Source organism: Ornithodoros turicata, chromosome 9, assembly GCF_037126465.1.
Source record: "Ornithodoros turicata isolate Travis chromosome 9, ASM3712646v1, whole genome shotgun sequence".
In the NCBI taxonomy this organism is placed as follows: domain Eukaryota; kingdom Metazoa; phylum Arthropoda; class Arachnida; order Ixodida; family Argasidae; genus Ornithodoros; species Ornithodoros turicata.
Window position 1 is genome coordinate 42,587,475 of NC_088209.1, and position 16,384 is coordinate 42,603,858.

General features: G+C 47.2%; 1 protein-coding gene across 1 annotated transcript; it reads left to right on the forward strand.

Moving 5' to 3' along the window:
- Nucleotides 1–1,504: 1,504 nt before the first annotated feature.
- LOC135369013 (RAC-alpha serine/threonine-protein kinase-like) lies at nt 1,505–16,015 on the forward strand. The gene is made up of 14 exons (XM_064602608.1): nt 1,505–1,622; nt 2,291–2,508; nt 4,102–4,400; nt 5,857–6,022; nt 7,893–7,979; nt 9,322–9,407; nt 10,210–10,280; nt 10,955–11,202; nt 11,804–12,041; nt 12,651–12,781; nt 13,142–13,274; nt 13,985–14,142; nt 14,231–14,581; nt 15,483–16,015. Exons 1-14 carry the CDS (start codon nt 1,598–1,600, stop codon nt 15,735–15,737), a joined length of 2,466 nt encoding a protein of 821 aa, XP_064458678.1. The 5' UTR covers nt 1,505–1,597; the 3' UTR covers nt 15,738–16,015.
- Nucleotides 16,016–16,384: the final 369 nt, after the last annotated feature.

Below are 16,384 nucleotides of genomic sequence, written 5' to 3' on the forward strand. Positions count from 1 at the left end.
AGTGTTCCTGGTATTGCTACCTGGAAGATGTGACAAATAGGTAACGGAATAGACGATTTCAGAAATTGCATGGATGGCACACCAGAGAGCGCCGTGTTGCGAAGGCCCCGCTGCACCTTGGGATTTAGTGTTCATGAGTCAGAGAGAAGAAGAAGAGCGCAAACGGTTTCGGTTTTCTTTCTCCTTCACCTCCCGCACCTTCAAGCAACAGGCAGACGAGCACGAATTTTTCCCACAACGCATTGCGCGATGCGCGTGACTTGCGCGACGGAGGGCCCCCGTGCGGAGCACAAGGGCAATATCTGAAATCGCCTATTTCCAGGTGCCATGCGCACACGAAAAATATGGTAGGTCGCTTTGCATTAGTAGAAAATTTAATTAAAGTATAAAAATTAAAGTGATTTACAAAAATTATTTAGAAAAACGATCCAGGACTATTATGCAGTTTTACAAAGGTCTCGTCTCCCAGCAACGGCGCAGCATTTCCGGTTTGGCGTGCAAAGGCAACCATGGATATGCATATAGTGGCGTTAGGGGGGCAACACCGATCGGTCGCATTTTTACAGTCGTGGGTTACGTTCAGTTTTCGTTACTTTGTTACTTTTGTTACCTTTCAGGGCGCGTTAGAGATCCCTCATGGGGGCAAAGTTAGAGTCACTAAATCAGCTACGCTTCAGAGTATATCGACACTGAAGCAAAAGGACGCCATGTTGTTTCCGTTTGACCTCGAGCGCCATCCATGGAGCGCTCTTCGAAGTGTTGTCTTCTTCCACTGCCGAACTTCATCTTCATCTATTTCTATTGACAAAGTAGAAGTAGTAAAGGTGGGTCTGGAGGTCAACGGAAACAAAATGGCGGCTCGAACCCTTTTGCCCTTTTACCTCAGTGACGACACTCTGAAGCATAGCTTATTTAGTGACTCTAGGTAAAGCGAAAGCACGAGCTGACCACAATGGCGTCACTCGTCAACACAACGTGAAACCCGGAGTTCTGTCTTTTTTTTTTTTTCGTGTTAGCGCCGCGAAGCAACTGTAGCTACGACCAGCGTACAGACATCGACAGATGGAAAGGGTAATAAGTCGGTACAGACGCCAGTGACATGTGCAAACAATAATTATAGCATAAATATATAACAACAAAATAAAAATAAAGTAGTCAGGCTAGGCGACAAGCAAAAAGACGCGAGTGTCCCGAATCGAACAGTTGACCTTTCATCTCAAAGTCCGACACTTTACCTCTTGAGAAACAGGGGACAGCAGGAAGGAGTGCGGAACAAAGGTAGTTAGTATGCATCCTGGGCCGACTTCAGGGGGAACTGTGCCGACATTCGTCTGGAAAGTCTGCCGGAAAACCCAGGGAAAACCTCAGACAGCACAGCCGGTGGCAAGATTCGGACTTTTAGCACGACCTTGCTTAAGTCCAACGAACAGGCGCCTATGACATCATCATGCCGCTGGTGAGGGGGCGCCACTGTGGGTGAAAAAGAGTCTGCCGTGGCCGCACGTGCTGGCTGTCGTTGTCAGCCGGAGGCGGAGGAAGAAGAAGAAGGACTATTCGAAGTAGTTCACCATAATTCGAAGGACTATTGAAAATCGCCATGGCGGACAAGGCTAAGCACGCTGGTCAGTATTTCTTTCAACCACAACTCGAGCTTTTCTGCACGCAGACATCATCTTTAACTGTGGTTGTTCACGTGTATGATATTGACGAGATAATATCCTTGCATATCGTTAGTGGACGATTTTCTTGGACGGACGACTGCGCAACTGACTGGACAAAAATTCCGGTGTCATTTATTTTCCCATCAGCTAGTATCCTCAAGACTTAAAAAAAAGGAATCTTGTTTGATTCGAGGTGACCTCAAATGTCATTTTGGGACGTTTCGTCACCCGTCATTTTTGGGATCGTTTCTACTCTCGAAGGCCGCCTGTTCTGTAAAAAGCATCCACCGCGCGTTGTAATCAATTTAATGAAATCACCTGGCTTGAAAATATCTGTATATTTTACTTTTTTGCAGCATACAACGCCGTATCATAGATATATTATATTTTAAATATGATTCTCAAATTCGCAAAATCACCGGAATCACGCTTAGTGCATCTCGCGCGCGAGGACGTGCTGCTCCACAACTTCTGCTGTTTTCAGCGCTCACAGTGCAATTTTTACGAGGAAAAACAAAGTGGAATCAAGAAAATAGCTGTCGTGTTTTGTGTCGCTGCATGTATATCTAGACTTGCATTCATTGTACGTTGCGTATGTATTTAGATATGTCCTATTCGCCCCCCTACAGCGCTCATGGAAGAAAAGAAGCAGGTGGCCATTAAGGTGATCACATCACTGTACCCTCGGATCCCCAGAGTTACTACAATTCTTCTCGAGTTCTACATCCGACGAGAGGGCGTCATCTCGTTGCAGAGGGAGCCACTGTCTCACTTCTCCCAGGAACAAATAGTCCTCGCCGCTCTAGACGTCAAGGAAAAACTGAACCGTCAGATCATCACCTACCAGGTAACATATGGCAACGGATATTACCAATGTCACGCGAACAAGACAATCATTACCAGATGGTGATGATAACGAGAAGGACCGTCAAAAATGAGACGCGAAGGAAGCAACAACAACAACTTTGTTTTAATGATGATTGAGAAGTTTCATCACCACGGGAGATACTCTACCCCATTGCTGGTGGTAATGTGGTGAATGAATGTGAATAATGAGCCTCTGATTAGTTCAAAGTCCTACGCGGTGTCCAAAGAGAGTGTCGAGTTTAGACGTGATCTTAGGACAGAGCGTTAGTTTGATGGACTTGGCAATGAACCTTGACATATAGTAAGAGGGCGAGAGTTCAGCTGATCTAGAGACATGGAAAGTGTGGTTCGGAAAGTTGGTAGTGCTTGCAATGGAGAGGTATGTGCGGTATATAGATCTTTCACACTCACAGAAAAAAAGGTGCGAAAAAGTGGTTAGGTCTATAGTTACCACCTATCAACATAGCGTTCGACGAAAGGGTGTAAAATGGTGGTAACCTTGTCTGTTGCCGCCTCTTTGCAGGTACAGCACAAAAGGTTTGTAAGAGCCAAAAGGTCGTTTCTTACAGCCACAGAAGCAGTGGATATTGAGCACATTGCGGAGATAATTGCGACTAAAATTTTGTTTTGGAATTTGCGCTAGTCTGTTGTGCCGACTTCCACCAGGTAGCAGGTAGAACTCTGCAACCCTTTAGGCACAACATATGCGACAACTATTACCTCCTAAAAGGTGCACTAGCAATGGAAGTATTTCGTAACGCAAACTGCACAATCGTCAGAGGCAGAAATGCTCCTGGCCAGTAGTGCCATCGATGTGGCCAAGTGGACACACCGTACGCTCGATAATTTCTCAAATGCCATGCTCCGACAATGGTTCTGCAGGACAGTGTAGGACCCCAGTATTCACTGTGAGGCACGTCATTTTATTTCCAACAAATTACCGCGGGCAAAGGGATAGGGCACCGCCTCTATCGAAGAAACAACCAATCATCATCATCAAAATATTTGCTGTTGTGAGGTGGAAGGATCGACCCCACCGGATGTGGTGCCTTCCCCACGGGGGTTCTATGGCACATTTTTCAGACGGATGTTTGCATAGGGGACGCATACTAAACCCCCTTCCTGCCACTTTCTCTGTTCGTCTAGTTCACGCTTGTGTACACATAGGCAGTTTCTACGGCAGTATATCGGGATATCCCACAGTTAAGAATCCACATGTTCAACATCCCAGACGTTCAAAATCCCAAGTCGTCAAGAAGCTTCAGCTATAACCTTGATCTCACTACAGCACTATACTGGTCTCTCTCTATACTGGTCTCTCTAAGCTTTCATTTTGCGATTTCTGATTTTGGTATTGTGGATTTTGAGATCTGGGATTTTGGACGATGAAATGTCGTGGCATACCCGTCTCCACGTGGCGCTTGAATTGGGGTAGCTTCAGTTCAGCCGATATAGTCATTATGCCCCGCTTGTTGGCGAAAACAAAAGCGCTACTCACCTTCCTTCTATGTTTGAAATATTGCGGATAGTACCAACGAGTAAACTGCGACTATCGTTTCAATTTGCCCCCCAGGATATGAGGGACACAACCGAGAACCTCTTCTGCTTGCACAGCATGGTTTTCAAGAAGGACCAGGTCGTAGCCAAGGAACTCGGAGATAGCTTTCGAAAGCTTATCGTCATCATCCAAGAGTTAGCGGCGGCGTTAGAGAAGGTGTCTGAAGTGTCACCGACGGATTGGATTGCCATGGGCGACAACGTTGTCTTAAGGACGAGAAACCTTAACGTGGCTGGAGTGAAGCCCTTCTGGTCTTATATTCCCAGAATGAGGGATTTCGAGTGCCTTAAACTCCTCGGGGCCGGCGGCTTTGGGTGAGTCGCCAACAAAACAAAAGGTGTCACAAAAGTCACGTCGCGAACCTGTCGAGGTTACAACTAAAGAGAGAGAAAAAAAACTTCGTGGGTGCACGGCTTTGTTGCGCCAGGTCGTATCTCTATCGCGGAGGCGTATCACGCATATCAGCGAATGTCAGCTAATATCAGCTAACGTCAGCTCAAGTCAGCTAATCAGGGAGTCAGCCTAATAGGTATGAATAGGTATTCGAATCAGCTATGAAGAACGGGATCAGAGGCCAGCTACACTTTCAGCGGAACCTCCTCGAGGTGGTTACGCATTGTGTCCTCGGGTGACGTGAATGTTTCAATATGTATCTGGAGACAGTCGCTATGGATAGGTAGTCAGCTACCAGATAATCAGGTAGTCGGCTACCAGATAATCAGGTAGTCACCTAATACCAGCTAACATCTGCTACTCTCTCCTAATCAGTTGGTCAGCTAATATCAGCTAATCAGGTAGTCAGCTAATATCAGCTAGGTAACATCAGCTAAGGAGGTAGTCAGCTAACATCAGCTAATCAGGTAGTCAGTTAATATCATTTAACATCAGCTAATGAGGTAGTCACCTAATAGCAGCTAACATCTGCTACTATCTCCTAATCAGTTGGTCAGCTAACCATAGCTAATCATGTAGTCAGCTAATATCAGCTAATCAGGTAGTCAGCTAATATCAGCTAACGTCAGCTAATATCAGCTAAAACCAGCTAATCAGCTAGTCAGCTAACATCAGCTAATGAAGTAGTCAGCTAATCAGCTAACACTAGCTAATCATGTAGTCAGCTAATATCAGCTAACACCAGCTAATCAGGTAGTCAGCTACTATCAGTTAACATCAGCTAATATCAGCTAACACCAGCTAATCAGGTAGTCATCTAATATCACTATCAGTCAACATAAGCTAATCAGCTAGTCAGCTAATATCAGCTAACATCAGCTAATGAGGTAGTCAGCTAATGTCACCTAACATAAGCTAATCAGGTAGTCAGCTAATATCAGCTACATCAGCTGATACCAGCTGTCGGCTACTATCAGCTAATGATATAGTGAGCTATTAGGTATGAATAGGTAGTCGAATCAGCTATAAAGTCACGTGATCAGAGGCCGGCTACACCTTCAACGGGACCTCCTCGGGGTGGTTATGCATTGTATCCTCGGGTGACATGTATGTTTCAATATGCATGACAGTCGCTATGAATAGGTGGTCAGCTGTCAAGCTAATCAAGTTGTCAGCTAATATCAGCTAATCAGGTAGTCAGTAGGTTTGAATAGGTAGTCGAATCAGCTATGAAGTCACGTAATCAGAGGCCGGCTACACTTTCAACGGGACCTTCTTGAGGTGGTTATGCATTGTGTCGTCGGGTGACGTGGACGTTTCAGTATCGGAACATGCTGTTTTGTGCGGACAAGATTTCACAGGGTTTTCTCTTTGTAGTGCTGTGTATAAGGCAGTCCACAGAGCAAGTGGCCTGGTCTGCACGATGAAGCTAGTTTCCAGCGACAGATTTTCCAGGCACAAGTTGGCAGTAGCTGACAAGATCGTTGCCTCCATCATTCGAAGCCCCTTTCTCGTGAAATACTACTGCTGCTTCGTGGTGAAGGTATTGCATACCCTATCTTCAGTGTCGCTCTACCACTCGTTTCGCCGCGGGAGTGCACTTGACAAAATACAGGGTTTCGCGTCGCGAAACATCAAACCATGAGCGACGCCATAAGTGGTCGCTGCAATCTCTCACTTTTGTACATACTTGTAGTACACCGCGGAGGACGTACGACGACGTGTCGAGGCATCTTTGACCGCACCGCAGATATATAAGATTTATTCGTATGACGTCATCCGCAGGAGAGCGCCACCATCGCTAGCAGATCAGAGTAGCAGATCTGCCGTCATAATGTAGGTCCTCAGGTTTTCACTCTCTGCCTTTACACACGTCGCATTCACCGTACAATTGGTGTTCCAAAGTTATTCTACTGTGTAAATATTATTTGTTTCATAATCGGAGTAATAGCCCTCAAAATAACTCATGGCGGCGAACGAAAAACTGAATCAAACTTCCAGGGGCCTACATCATGGTGACGATTTCGCCCTTTCGTATAGCTAGTGCTCCCTGGCAGTACCTTGGCAGTAAAGAATACGTATTATCTGAGGCACGTGACCCCTGATCATGTGAGGCACGTGACGTGTCCAGGATTGGCTGGCTTACGTTTGATCGTTCCCGAAATCCGCCGCGAGTGTGCTGCATTCCTTTTTGGGGGGCTCGGGACCTCGTCAGGCCCACGACCTACTACTATACTAGAGATCTGGACATAGCTCCCATATCTTGGGTAGTATAGTTCTGGCGGCCGCCGCTTCGCTATTCGATTTGGCGCTAGCTAGCACTATTCGTTATCACGTGACTTGCCGAAAGCAAAGCAATGTATGGGTTGCCCTAGGCATGTTGACGGCGAAGAAGAGTGTAGCACACGAATTGTGGTGAACTTCTGGTTTATGGTCCTTCTACATAGTTCACCATAGACGAACGACGGTAGCCACGATGATAATAATGTACACGTCATTTAATGCCATTAATGTACATGTCCCCAGTAAACGAGTCCTCTGTCCGTGGCTGTCGTTCTTGAATTTATTCATGATGATTTATTGATTCTAACAACCTCTCCATCTGCTTGCTGCACTGTGTCATTTCCTCTCCCCAAGAATGCTAAGTGGGGCTTCTAGCGGCCACCAGGAAGTAGCACACGGGAAACCGCCTAGAGGACACCTGCCTGGAACGCCTGGAGCCAAGTTCTTTGTGTCTTTGTTTTGTTTAGCTTTTCCTTTCATTTAATTCGCTCTTTTCATTTCTTTTTACTTTTCGCCTGGCAGGCACCTTGAGGTGCCTGCCCTGTGTCGAAAGGGATTAGGATTAGGAATTAGGAAAGGGAACCTGTTACCTGAACGAACCAATGACCCGGCTCTCCCATAGGTGATTGCTGTATGGTGCATGTCCATAGTAGTAGGTTAAAAAGCGATAAAAACCGGGCTGTTTGGTGGTACATCTAAAAGCGATAAAACCCCGGTGCAGGGGACACAAAGAGACGACACAGACGAAGCACTGTGCTTCGTCTGTGTTGTCTCTTTGTGTCCCCTGCACCGGGGTTTTATCGCTTTTACATAGTAGTAGGTAGTCGTGGTGGTTAGGCCTTAAGGCTTTTGTCCCACAGTCCACCAGTGTACTCTATAAATAAAATAATTCAAATTCAAACTGAAAAGCCTTTGGGTATACCCAATGGCACGTTGTCTTCCCTGGCATAGCAATTCTTCCTCTGCTCATTGCTTTCTCGATGAACGACTATGCCTGAATGCCGTAGTAGTATAGTATGGGCCATACTACCGGAAGACTTTCGCTATGGTACAAGAATCTACTTTAGAACGTGTACCCCCATGCCAGCCACCAGAGGCTGACAACAATTATTGTTACCTTATCCCAATAGGACGCCATGGTAACCGTTATGGAATACATCGGGGGCGTTGACATGAGTCGCGTGTGTGAAAGAGTTTACTATCTACCAACGAATGAGGTACGTAGAACGACCTTTTCTACCCCATTCACGATCTCCGTCATGTTCTACATCCGTATCAGGCACTGAGCGATAGCTGATGTCAACAGAGATATACCGATTTAAAACGCATCTTTTTGCATGTTGGTAATAAGTTAAGTGGAGATACTTAAAAGCGCTAAAAGCAGACGGAAGTACAGACACCACACTTTAAGTAAAAAATGAGTAAAATGGGGAGTAATTGCAGCTTCTAGTCCCCTAGACTGCAATTACTCCCCATTTTGGTCCCCTACCCCTGGCACTTACTCCCCAGGACTACAAATTGACACTGAACTGAACACAAATGGTCTTCCGAATGCAACAGTCTATGTAAATATGTACTCTTGGTGAATTTGATGGCCTAAGGCTCTATTACTCAGCCAACTTAGCAATTTTCCACCCCCACAGAGCAAGAAACTGTTAGCGCTTCTTTCTTCGCAAATTGTGCCCTATGGATGGATGAAGATTTTAGATCACTCGACATATCACTGTTGACTGTTTGATTCAAAGGATTTTCATGCATGCACACGAATTTTGTTCCTGCGACTCTTAGAACAGAGCGTGAAATGCAGACTCCGGTCTGTGACATTCATTTACTCCCGTGCATTTACTCCCGAAAGGGACTATTTTTTGGTAATGCATTTACTCCCCAAAAGGAGCAAAATTACTCTTTTTTTTTCTTAGAGTGCATAACGCTCGTCGGCTGCGTCCGTCCTTAGTCATTTAATTACGTGATACCGCCTCGCTACTGTGGCATTTTACGCTGACAGAACAGCAGATCTGTCTGTCTTGAGATATAGTTGCTACTACTATGCTGCACCTGGTTCTCCTGCGCAACGCACCGTTGCACTTAACCACCTGGTTTCCCAACGTAAAGCAGGTTACTTACTCCGAGCCCTAAGATGATGATGATTGATGATTGGAGTTTTAATGGCGCATTGCGAGTCCTAAGAAATACAGCTAACATGATGGACGTTGAAACTTTCAATGGTGTACGGAGTGTTCAAAAGTCGATCTTTATATGCCAAGACATATTCACAATTTCTTCCAGGGAATTTGGGGAAATTGAAGAGAATTGAATTGAATTGAAAAACTGTTTTCTATACGGTGTCAGTTTCCCATCCCGTCGCTTTGAAATTAACTAAGGGCATATCTGCAACGTAAGCGCACGATTTCCTGCTTTCATGCTTTTAGGGACTCAGTACAATAAATGTCGTACAAAGGTACTTAAGAAAGGTCTAATTAACTGTAAGTAGTAAGTATGCTATTGTGTTCCACGCAACCGACGTCTGATGAATACCACTTTTTTTTTTTGCAAGAACAGTGCCGGATAGTGATGGCACAACTGATTCTAGCAGTGGAACACATGCATCTGCGTGGCTTCTTCCATCGCGATATCAAGGTGGCAAAGTAAGCAATTTGTTTACGTGTGGGCAATTCAGAAGAAAATCTCCAGTCCACCATGGAGGCCATTTCAGTTTCGAGTTATAACTGTGGCTGTGGCTGGCGAACAGACATCAGGGAGGAGTATAGGACACGGAAGAGGGGGGGGGTTTATACGTGTCGCGGGACGACCTCATGGCAGATTGTACCGCCCGAAGAGTTTGCCTCTGACATCACAGCCGTACATAACCTCGGAGGTACCACCAAGAAGTACCCACTCAGCTAGGCAATTATTACTTATTAAGCTCAGCAATGGTTCGTCACGGCAGGAGATGGGACCTTCGAGGGCAACACCGACCCTTCATAGCTGCTTTTTAGGGTATTTTTGTGCATTTAACTGCGCTTTCGCAAGATACGGTACAGCGAAAATATATTTTATGTCAGCTTCTGATAGGCTGATTGATAGTAGGACTTTGAGGAACGCGTCACTTCCTTTAATGACCTGAGCAAACAAAGCGAGCATAATATCAGCTCTATTTGCGTACCATAAAGATAATTTAGCAACACCGACCCTTCATAGCTGCTCTTTAGGGTATTTTTGTGCATTTAACTGCGCTTTCGCAAGACACGGTACAGCGAAAATATATTTTATGCCAGCTTCTGATAGGCTGATTGATAGCAGGACTTTGAGGAGCGCGTCACTTCCTTTAATGACCTGAGCAAACAAAGCGAGCATAATATCAGCTCTATTTGCGCACCATAAAGATAATTTGGGAACGAAACTATTGAAATGTTCGCTGTTAACGTTCTAATGCGCGTGTCTTCGCAGCATGATGATTCTACCCGGAGGACGCTGTAAACTGATTGACTTCGACACCAACAAACAATGCGTTGGTCTCTGTAAGTATCGTCCTCCCTAGATTTCGACGATCTTACCGGTGCCCACAATATACCTGAGGAGGTGGTTAGATCAGGACCTGTGTAGCGACCCTAATGGTGATAGACGCTCCAAATTAACCAGTGGAACTCGCCATAAAACGGTGTGTGCAGAAAAGGTAGCCCCACATTTACGCCCGTAAGGCGTACGGACTTCCGCAGCGCACGACGACGCATTCATGCTTCGAAAACCAACAAAAAAAGAATCGCAGTAACCAAACGTTCCTCTCCGTGCATCCCGAACTGCCTATGTAGAAGTCAATATGGCGGACACGGCACAGTTGCGTCTAGCTGCCGCTACGCGTACCAGATTTCGGTCCGTTTCTGCATAGATGGCACCCCCAGCGGTAGGGCGACGCAACTGTGCTACACTGCAATGTCCCATTGGAAATGCGCGGAGCAAAGTTCGTGCGGCTAACGATTTTTTTGCGCAGAGTTTTGGTTACCACGAGTTTTTTTTCTAGATTTTCATCGTACAGCTGCGTCGTTGTGGGCCGCCGGAAATTCGTACGGTATGCAGAGAACGCGCCATCTGGGAAAATGTGGGGCTACTTTTTGTGCACACACCCTGTACAGTTAACGTAGACAAATAGAAAACTTCTGAACTCTGCGCTGACTTCCCACGGTGACACTTCCAGTTTCCAAACGTTGCACGAAAGGCTACTTCTTGAAAACACCTTTTGAGTTCAACGACGGGGAGTCTGCAGGTACCGTGCCGTACATGGCTCCGGAGATATTGAAGCGGAGGCCTTACGGACGCGCCTGTGACTGGTGGTCGTGTGGAGTGACGTTCTACAAGTTGATGACGGGTCGGGTACCTTTTCGAGGTGATACGAAAGCGGAGGTGCGAGACCGCATCATCAATTCACCGCTCAAGTGGCCAAAGGTAAAAAAATCATGCGATTAGTTCCGGTCCGACAAGAACAGATATGCAAAAGAGACGAGGCGGGCTCCACCTACGGACGAACACAACATATAGTCTCCAAGAGCCTAAGGAACAAAGTGAACAAGTAATTCCTCGGCTCGTTTGCTTATTTGTTCTCAGCAGCCGCCTGCCTCATGTAATATGTGAGCGAGAAAACATGCACGAGTGAGTGGAAAGGAGTGTATGATCTGTCCGCCCCGATTCTTGAGGTTCCCCAGTTAACGAGCAGGCCATGCCAATGTCGTGTAAAGGTAGCAACCCTGACCGGAAATCAGGAGGGTCCAGATTCGACCCCTGGTGCTAGCACTCATTGGCGTTTTCGTGAATGACTTTCGTGTCCGACAAGCCTCGCTTTCAGCTATCACACGCACAATTACAGAGGAAAGATGCGTACTATGGTTAAAAGGGGGGAGAGAAAAAAATTGGGACGTTACCTGTAAAACGTGATTTGGGGGAGGGCAGCTGAATCACCTAGTAGGATTACATGACATGCTTGAGCTTCATCCACAGACGCTCTTGTGACTTCTGAACGACTAATACATTAAGGACACTGCCTTTGCAGCCAGAAGAATTCCCTCTGTGTAACAGCCCAGATGGGAAGGACTTGGTGTTCAAGCTGCTTAAGAAGAACCCCGTCGAGCGTCTCGGCTCTGGGCATTATGCGGATATCAAAACTCATCCCTTTTTTGATAAGTTCAACTGGAAAAAACTGAGCACCTCCAAGGAGGTCTGCGACATCCGAGCCGTTGCTGAGTGTATGGGAGGCACTACTGACAAAAAGGCTGTCGATCAACGCCTCAGTGAGTGGAGTGTCCCTAGGCATAGCCTCCTATATATTCCACGTGCTTGTCCAGTGATTCTGGAACACACGGGTGCCGGTTGTCCACAGTAGAGGCCCTAGTTTCCTATGTTGGTGATAGCTGCCTAGATGCCATATCAGCAATAGGGGTCATGACGCCGTCCTCCTACACGCTGTCTGCAGATTACAACCGGTGGCGTCTGACAGGCGGAGAAATGACATGACACCCAAAAGAGACTGTACCAACGCCAACTGGCACGGCGTCGTCTTTCCATAACCACTGGCTTATCGAGCGATGACAGAGCCTGCACAGCGTGCGCCCATTCAGGAGGCTTATTTCCGCAAAGCACTGTAGAGCAACGTATGCACCGAGCATACGGCAGCGTACACCTACGGTGTAGGCAAAGGTTGTCACTGCTCTTGACTGTACGTGTTTCCGAACCTAGGAAACTGGCGCCCCCATACGGTCGCGTGAGCGGCCGCTTTGACCTCATTGGGCAGCCATCTATAAGAGGCTATGGTTCAGGATATGTAGACAAATTATATGAGTTGATCTTTGCATAGTTTTTGATGCGGAAAACATAATGAATGACTGCGAGTTTCTATGCAGCTGTCGCTGCTTCCACTGAGACAATGAAGCGCGAATTGCTGAGGATTGAAGACATGGTTGACGTTGATCCGCAGTCGCAACTGCCTCTCTACACCTTTTTGACGCCAAGCTTCAAGAGGCTGGTGGACGAGGTAAGCTCGCGGACCTTCGTAGACGAGAGTACAGGGAAAGGGATATGTTGGTACGCCCTCACAACACGATAACGTGGATCTGTGTGTATACATATAGACATAATATATGGTCATGGTGTCGTACGCCGCAAAAAGCCTGTATGATCGAGTTGCTCCCCATTTGGCTGAATCAGTGTCGTTTCCATAGCCTCGGCCACCGAAAGCGTAAATGAAGCGATTGGACGAAGTGTTACGATTAAGCGTTCGACTAGCGATCATGCAGGTCTTGAGCCTAAATAACCCGCACGACCACAAACGGTGGCGAAGACAGTGAGGGAGGGCAACAGTACGTTTCTAAACAGGTCTGTCTTCTCTTTCAAGTACAAAGCGAAAGGCCGGTTGCACGTGAACCCGTCTTACATGAAGACCAGTAGTGGTCTCTCCCAAGAAATCGACTACAGGAAGCCGTCGGAAGTAGATGCAGTTGTTGGTATTACCGGATATACGCAAGCCAGTGAGTTTCTCTCCCTGCAGCATAACACGTGATGTGAACGTGATGGAAGGTATTATGGAATTGTGCTCGTCTCACAATCAGAATGTACTTGGTAACAGACTTGCTCCAATTCCATTCTTTTCAATTCCTCGGAATGAAAAGGTACGGTCAGTTCCCACTCCTGGAATGGCTTGGCAACCCCCATTCCATTCCGTTAATTCCCTCAATAAAAGAAAAGGACCGGTAACCATACTGGCAAGCCCAGCAGTGTTGGAGGAGATTGACATCACCAAGCAAGGAAAACGCACAAAGACAATGTTATTTCACTCTTGACCGCGTGCAGGTGCAGTGCAAAGGGTGCGAGGCCAGAAACCGGACGTGAAACCGGGCACCAAGACCATTCCATCCCCATTCCTAGGACAGTTTCTGCCATTCCATTCCATTTCCATTCCAAACTCTGCTAAATCTGGAATGATTCCGGAATCATTCCAACTCCAGAGTGGCAGCTCCGCAACCCTGCTTGGTAATATCGATTATTGAAAGCTATCAGCGCAGTGAAGTCAGGGCTGCTCGAGCATATAAGCAACCTACCACACTCCGTGCGAGCCATAGCGGCGCCAGTTCACGTTCGCAGCTGATATCGCTTCGATGGGAGCACTGTCCAGACAATGCCAGGCAGCCGTTGGTCGTATTACTAGTCCGTAACAAAAATTGTTTCTTATCCACAACAGCCAGCGCAGTGGCAACTCCAGATAGGAGTGGAATTCGAGTCAAGGAGAAACTGGACGTCCTCCTCTTCCGACAGAGGGCTATGGGAAAGTTCTGGGGCTTCGGCATCATGCTTGCCAAAGTCGTTGGAGAGCAACACAGGGACTTTGTCATGGTCGAGGTAAGCCTGACCATCCCAAAACTTATCGAGGTTGTTTCAGCCATGAGGTACATGCGCAGTTAAGGGTAAGGGTGTGGCCGGATTGCAGAAAGTGAAGAAAGGCAGCCCTGCAGAGGCGGCGCACGTCCTCGAAGGTGACTTTGTGGTAGCTGTGAACGGTCGGGACATCACTTCCCTAGGCCTGTCGCAAGTGAGGACCATGATCCAGGACTCTGGTGACCAAGTCGTGCTGACGGTGCTGTCTTCGAGCGCGTTCCGTCTTCTCGAGAGACGCCGAGACTTAGAGAAGATTCTGAAGACAGCCGGAAAAGAGACCCTGACGATCCGTGCCGTCAGGACCATGTGCTGTGGAGCAGGGTCCTACGGCTTCCAGACGTTCGAGGCGAGGGTATGGAACGAGGAGAAGAAACAGCTTATTCGCTGTCACATCATACAGAAGGTAATCAAAATCCAGAATTCGATGGAAAACCTTCTAATCTAATCCTAATCTAATCCTAATCTAATCTAACCTACTAATCTTAGTGTCTCTAACCTCGCTGACCTCTCATCCCCTCACTGTGTAAAAATTTGTCCACCAGTCCACCAATCCACAAATCCAGTCCACCAATACCTTAAAAGCACCGGGCAATGGGGCAGAGTACCACCCCGGGCGATGAAACCCCCCATCATCATCGTTCGCTTTATCTCTTCTGATGACAGAAGGACTATTTCTGTTAATGTAGATGGGTAGAAATCCAGCGAACCGGTAGAGATGTAGGAAGGGAGTTGCCTCAGGACAGAAGCCGCCGATATTTCGAACAGAGACTGTTCTTCTTCTGGGCACCGTCCTCATCATTGGCATGGTATTTAAAGGGTTAGGTGTGACGTGTTCATGCGAATTGTGGGTCAACAGCCCGGAGGGAAGAAAGGGTCCGTACGAAATATCGGCGGCTTCTATCCTGAGGCAACTCCCTTCCTATTTCTGTTAATGATTTGTAGTATAAGTGTGAGCTTGAAGCCCTCGCTGTGCGTCGTGGAAGGTCAAGGCTAAAATTTTCGTATTTACTTCTTCATCACAAACTTGAATGCGACATTGTAAACTTTTTAACTCTGCGAGTTACAGGATCCAGGAGACACTCTCTTGTCTCTAGAAGTACAGCCATCAAAAATTGACGCTCACGAGTTTTCATTATTGCAACGCACAGCGGGGGATTGGAACGGGCTGCCTGAGGAAGCTGTCGTCATTGAAGATTATAATGGTTTTTGTTCGTGGCTTAATAAGAATGTCCACACATGCTAGGACCCACAACTGTGTCTGCAGTATGGATGAATAAATAAATTACACAATTTTTTCCCCTTAGGCTGAAGACGTGCAGGTGGTGACACCCGGGAAGGCCATCTACCCAGGAGACATCCTGGTCATGGTAGATGGTGTTCCAGTGGACCGGATGAACACGACTGCGGTGAAGTCTGCGTTCGTTAAGGGCAACAAGGCCGAGTTGTTCATCACCATCTCGCCTATCTCGCCACTGCGCGTGACCAGGCCGTCCTTCACGAGGTTGCGTGACACCGTCGCGGTAGCCACGGCGAGGAACACAGCGACGACAAATAATTAAGTCCCAGCGTTGAATCATGGTGGCCCGCCGATGGCCGTTTCGTGAACTGAGACAACAATGGAGGCGTCCTACGGCACGCCGGTGGCGGATTTTGTGTAGCGTGTATCCATCTTACATCGCCTATGGAACGAAGTATTGTAACGTAGAGGTGTGCGGGCGTTCCGTATAGAATCCCTGAAATATTCATGGCATCTACGTACCACTCCTGTGCTTGCTGTAGTACTGTCACTGGGCTTAACAGTTAATTTTAGTAATACTAATGATTAAAACATACTATACGAAAATGCGTTGTTTGTGTGTTTGCCTAATACCATGGAACGTTCTTCAGACACACGATGACTTGATGACCGGAAGCTGACGTCACCGCGCTGTAACAAGATATTGTATTTACGACACATGCAGTGGAGGGACCACATTGACAGGGACTAACAGGAGCGGGTAGAGTTGTCGGGTTCGACTCTTGTGAACGTTGTCGGGTCATGTTGACACCGGGTCAGACCGACAGCACAGAGTATGATTCTAGTGGGGCTAGGATGATCGCTGACGATCGCTTCCTGTTGGAGCGAGTTCGGCTCAGGTTATGACCAACTGGTCCCACACCACCGGTGACGACTCGAGTTGCTCTAGCTCCGAATCGGTCGCCGACC

Bases quoted from the DNA above. Each gene is read 5' to 3' on its own strand.
- LOC135369013 (XM_064602608.1), top strand. From the start codon at position 1,598: ATGGCGGACAAGGCTAAGCACGCTG. The intron at 1,623-2,290 runs GTCAGTATTTCT...GCCCCCCTACAG, and splicing joins GGACAAGGCTAAGCACGCTG to CGCTCATGGAAGAAAAGAAG. The intron at 13,275-13,984 runs GTGAGTTTCTCT...TATCCACAACAG, and splicing joins TACCGGATATACGCAAGCCA to CCAGCGCAGTGGCAACTCCA.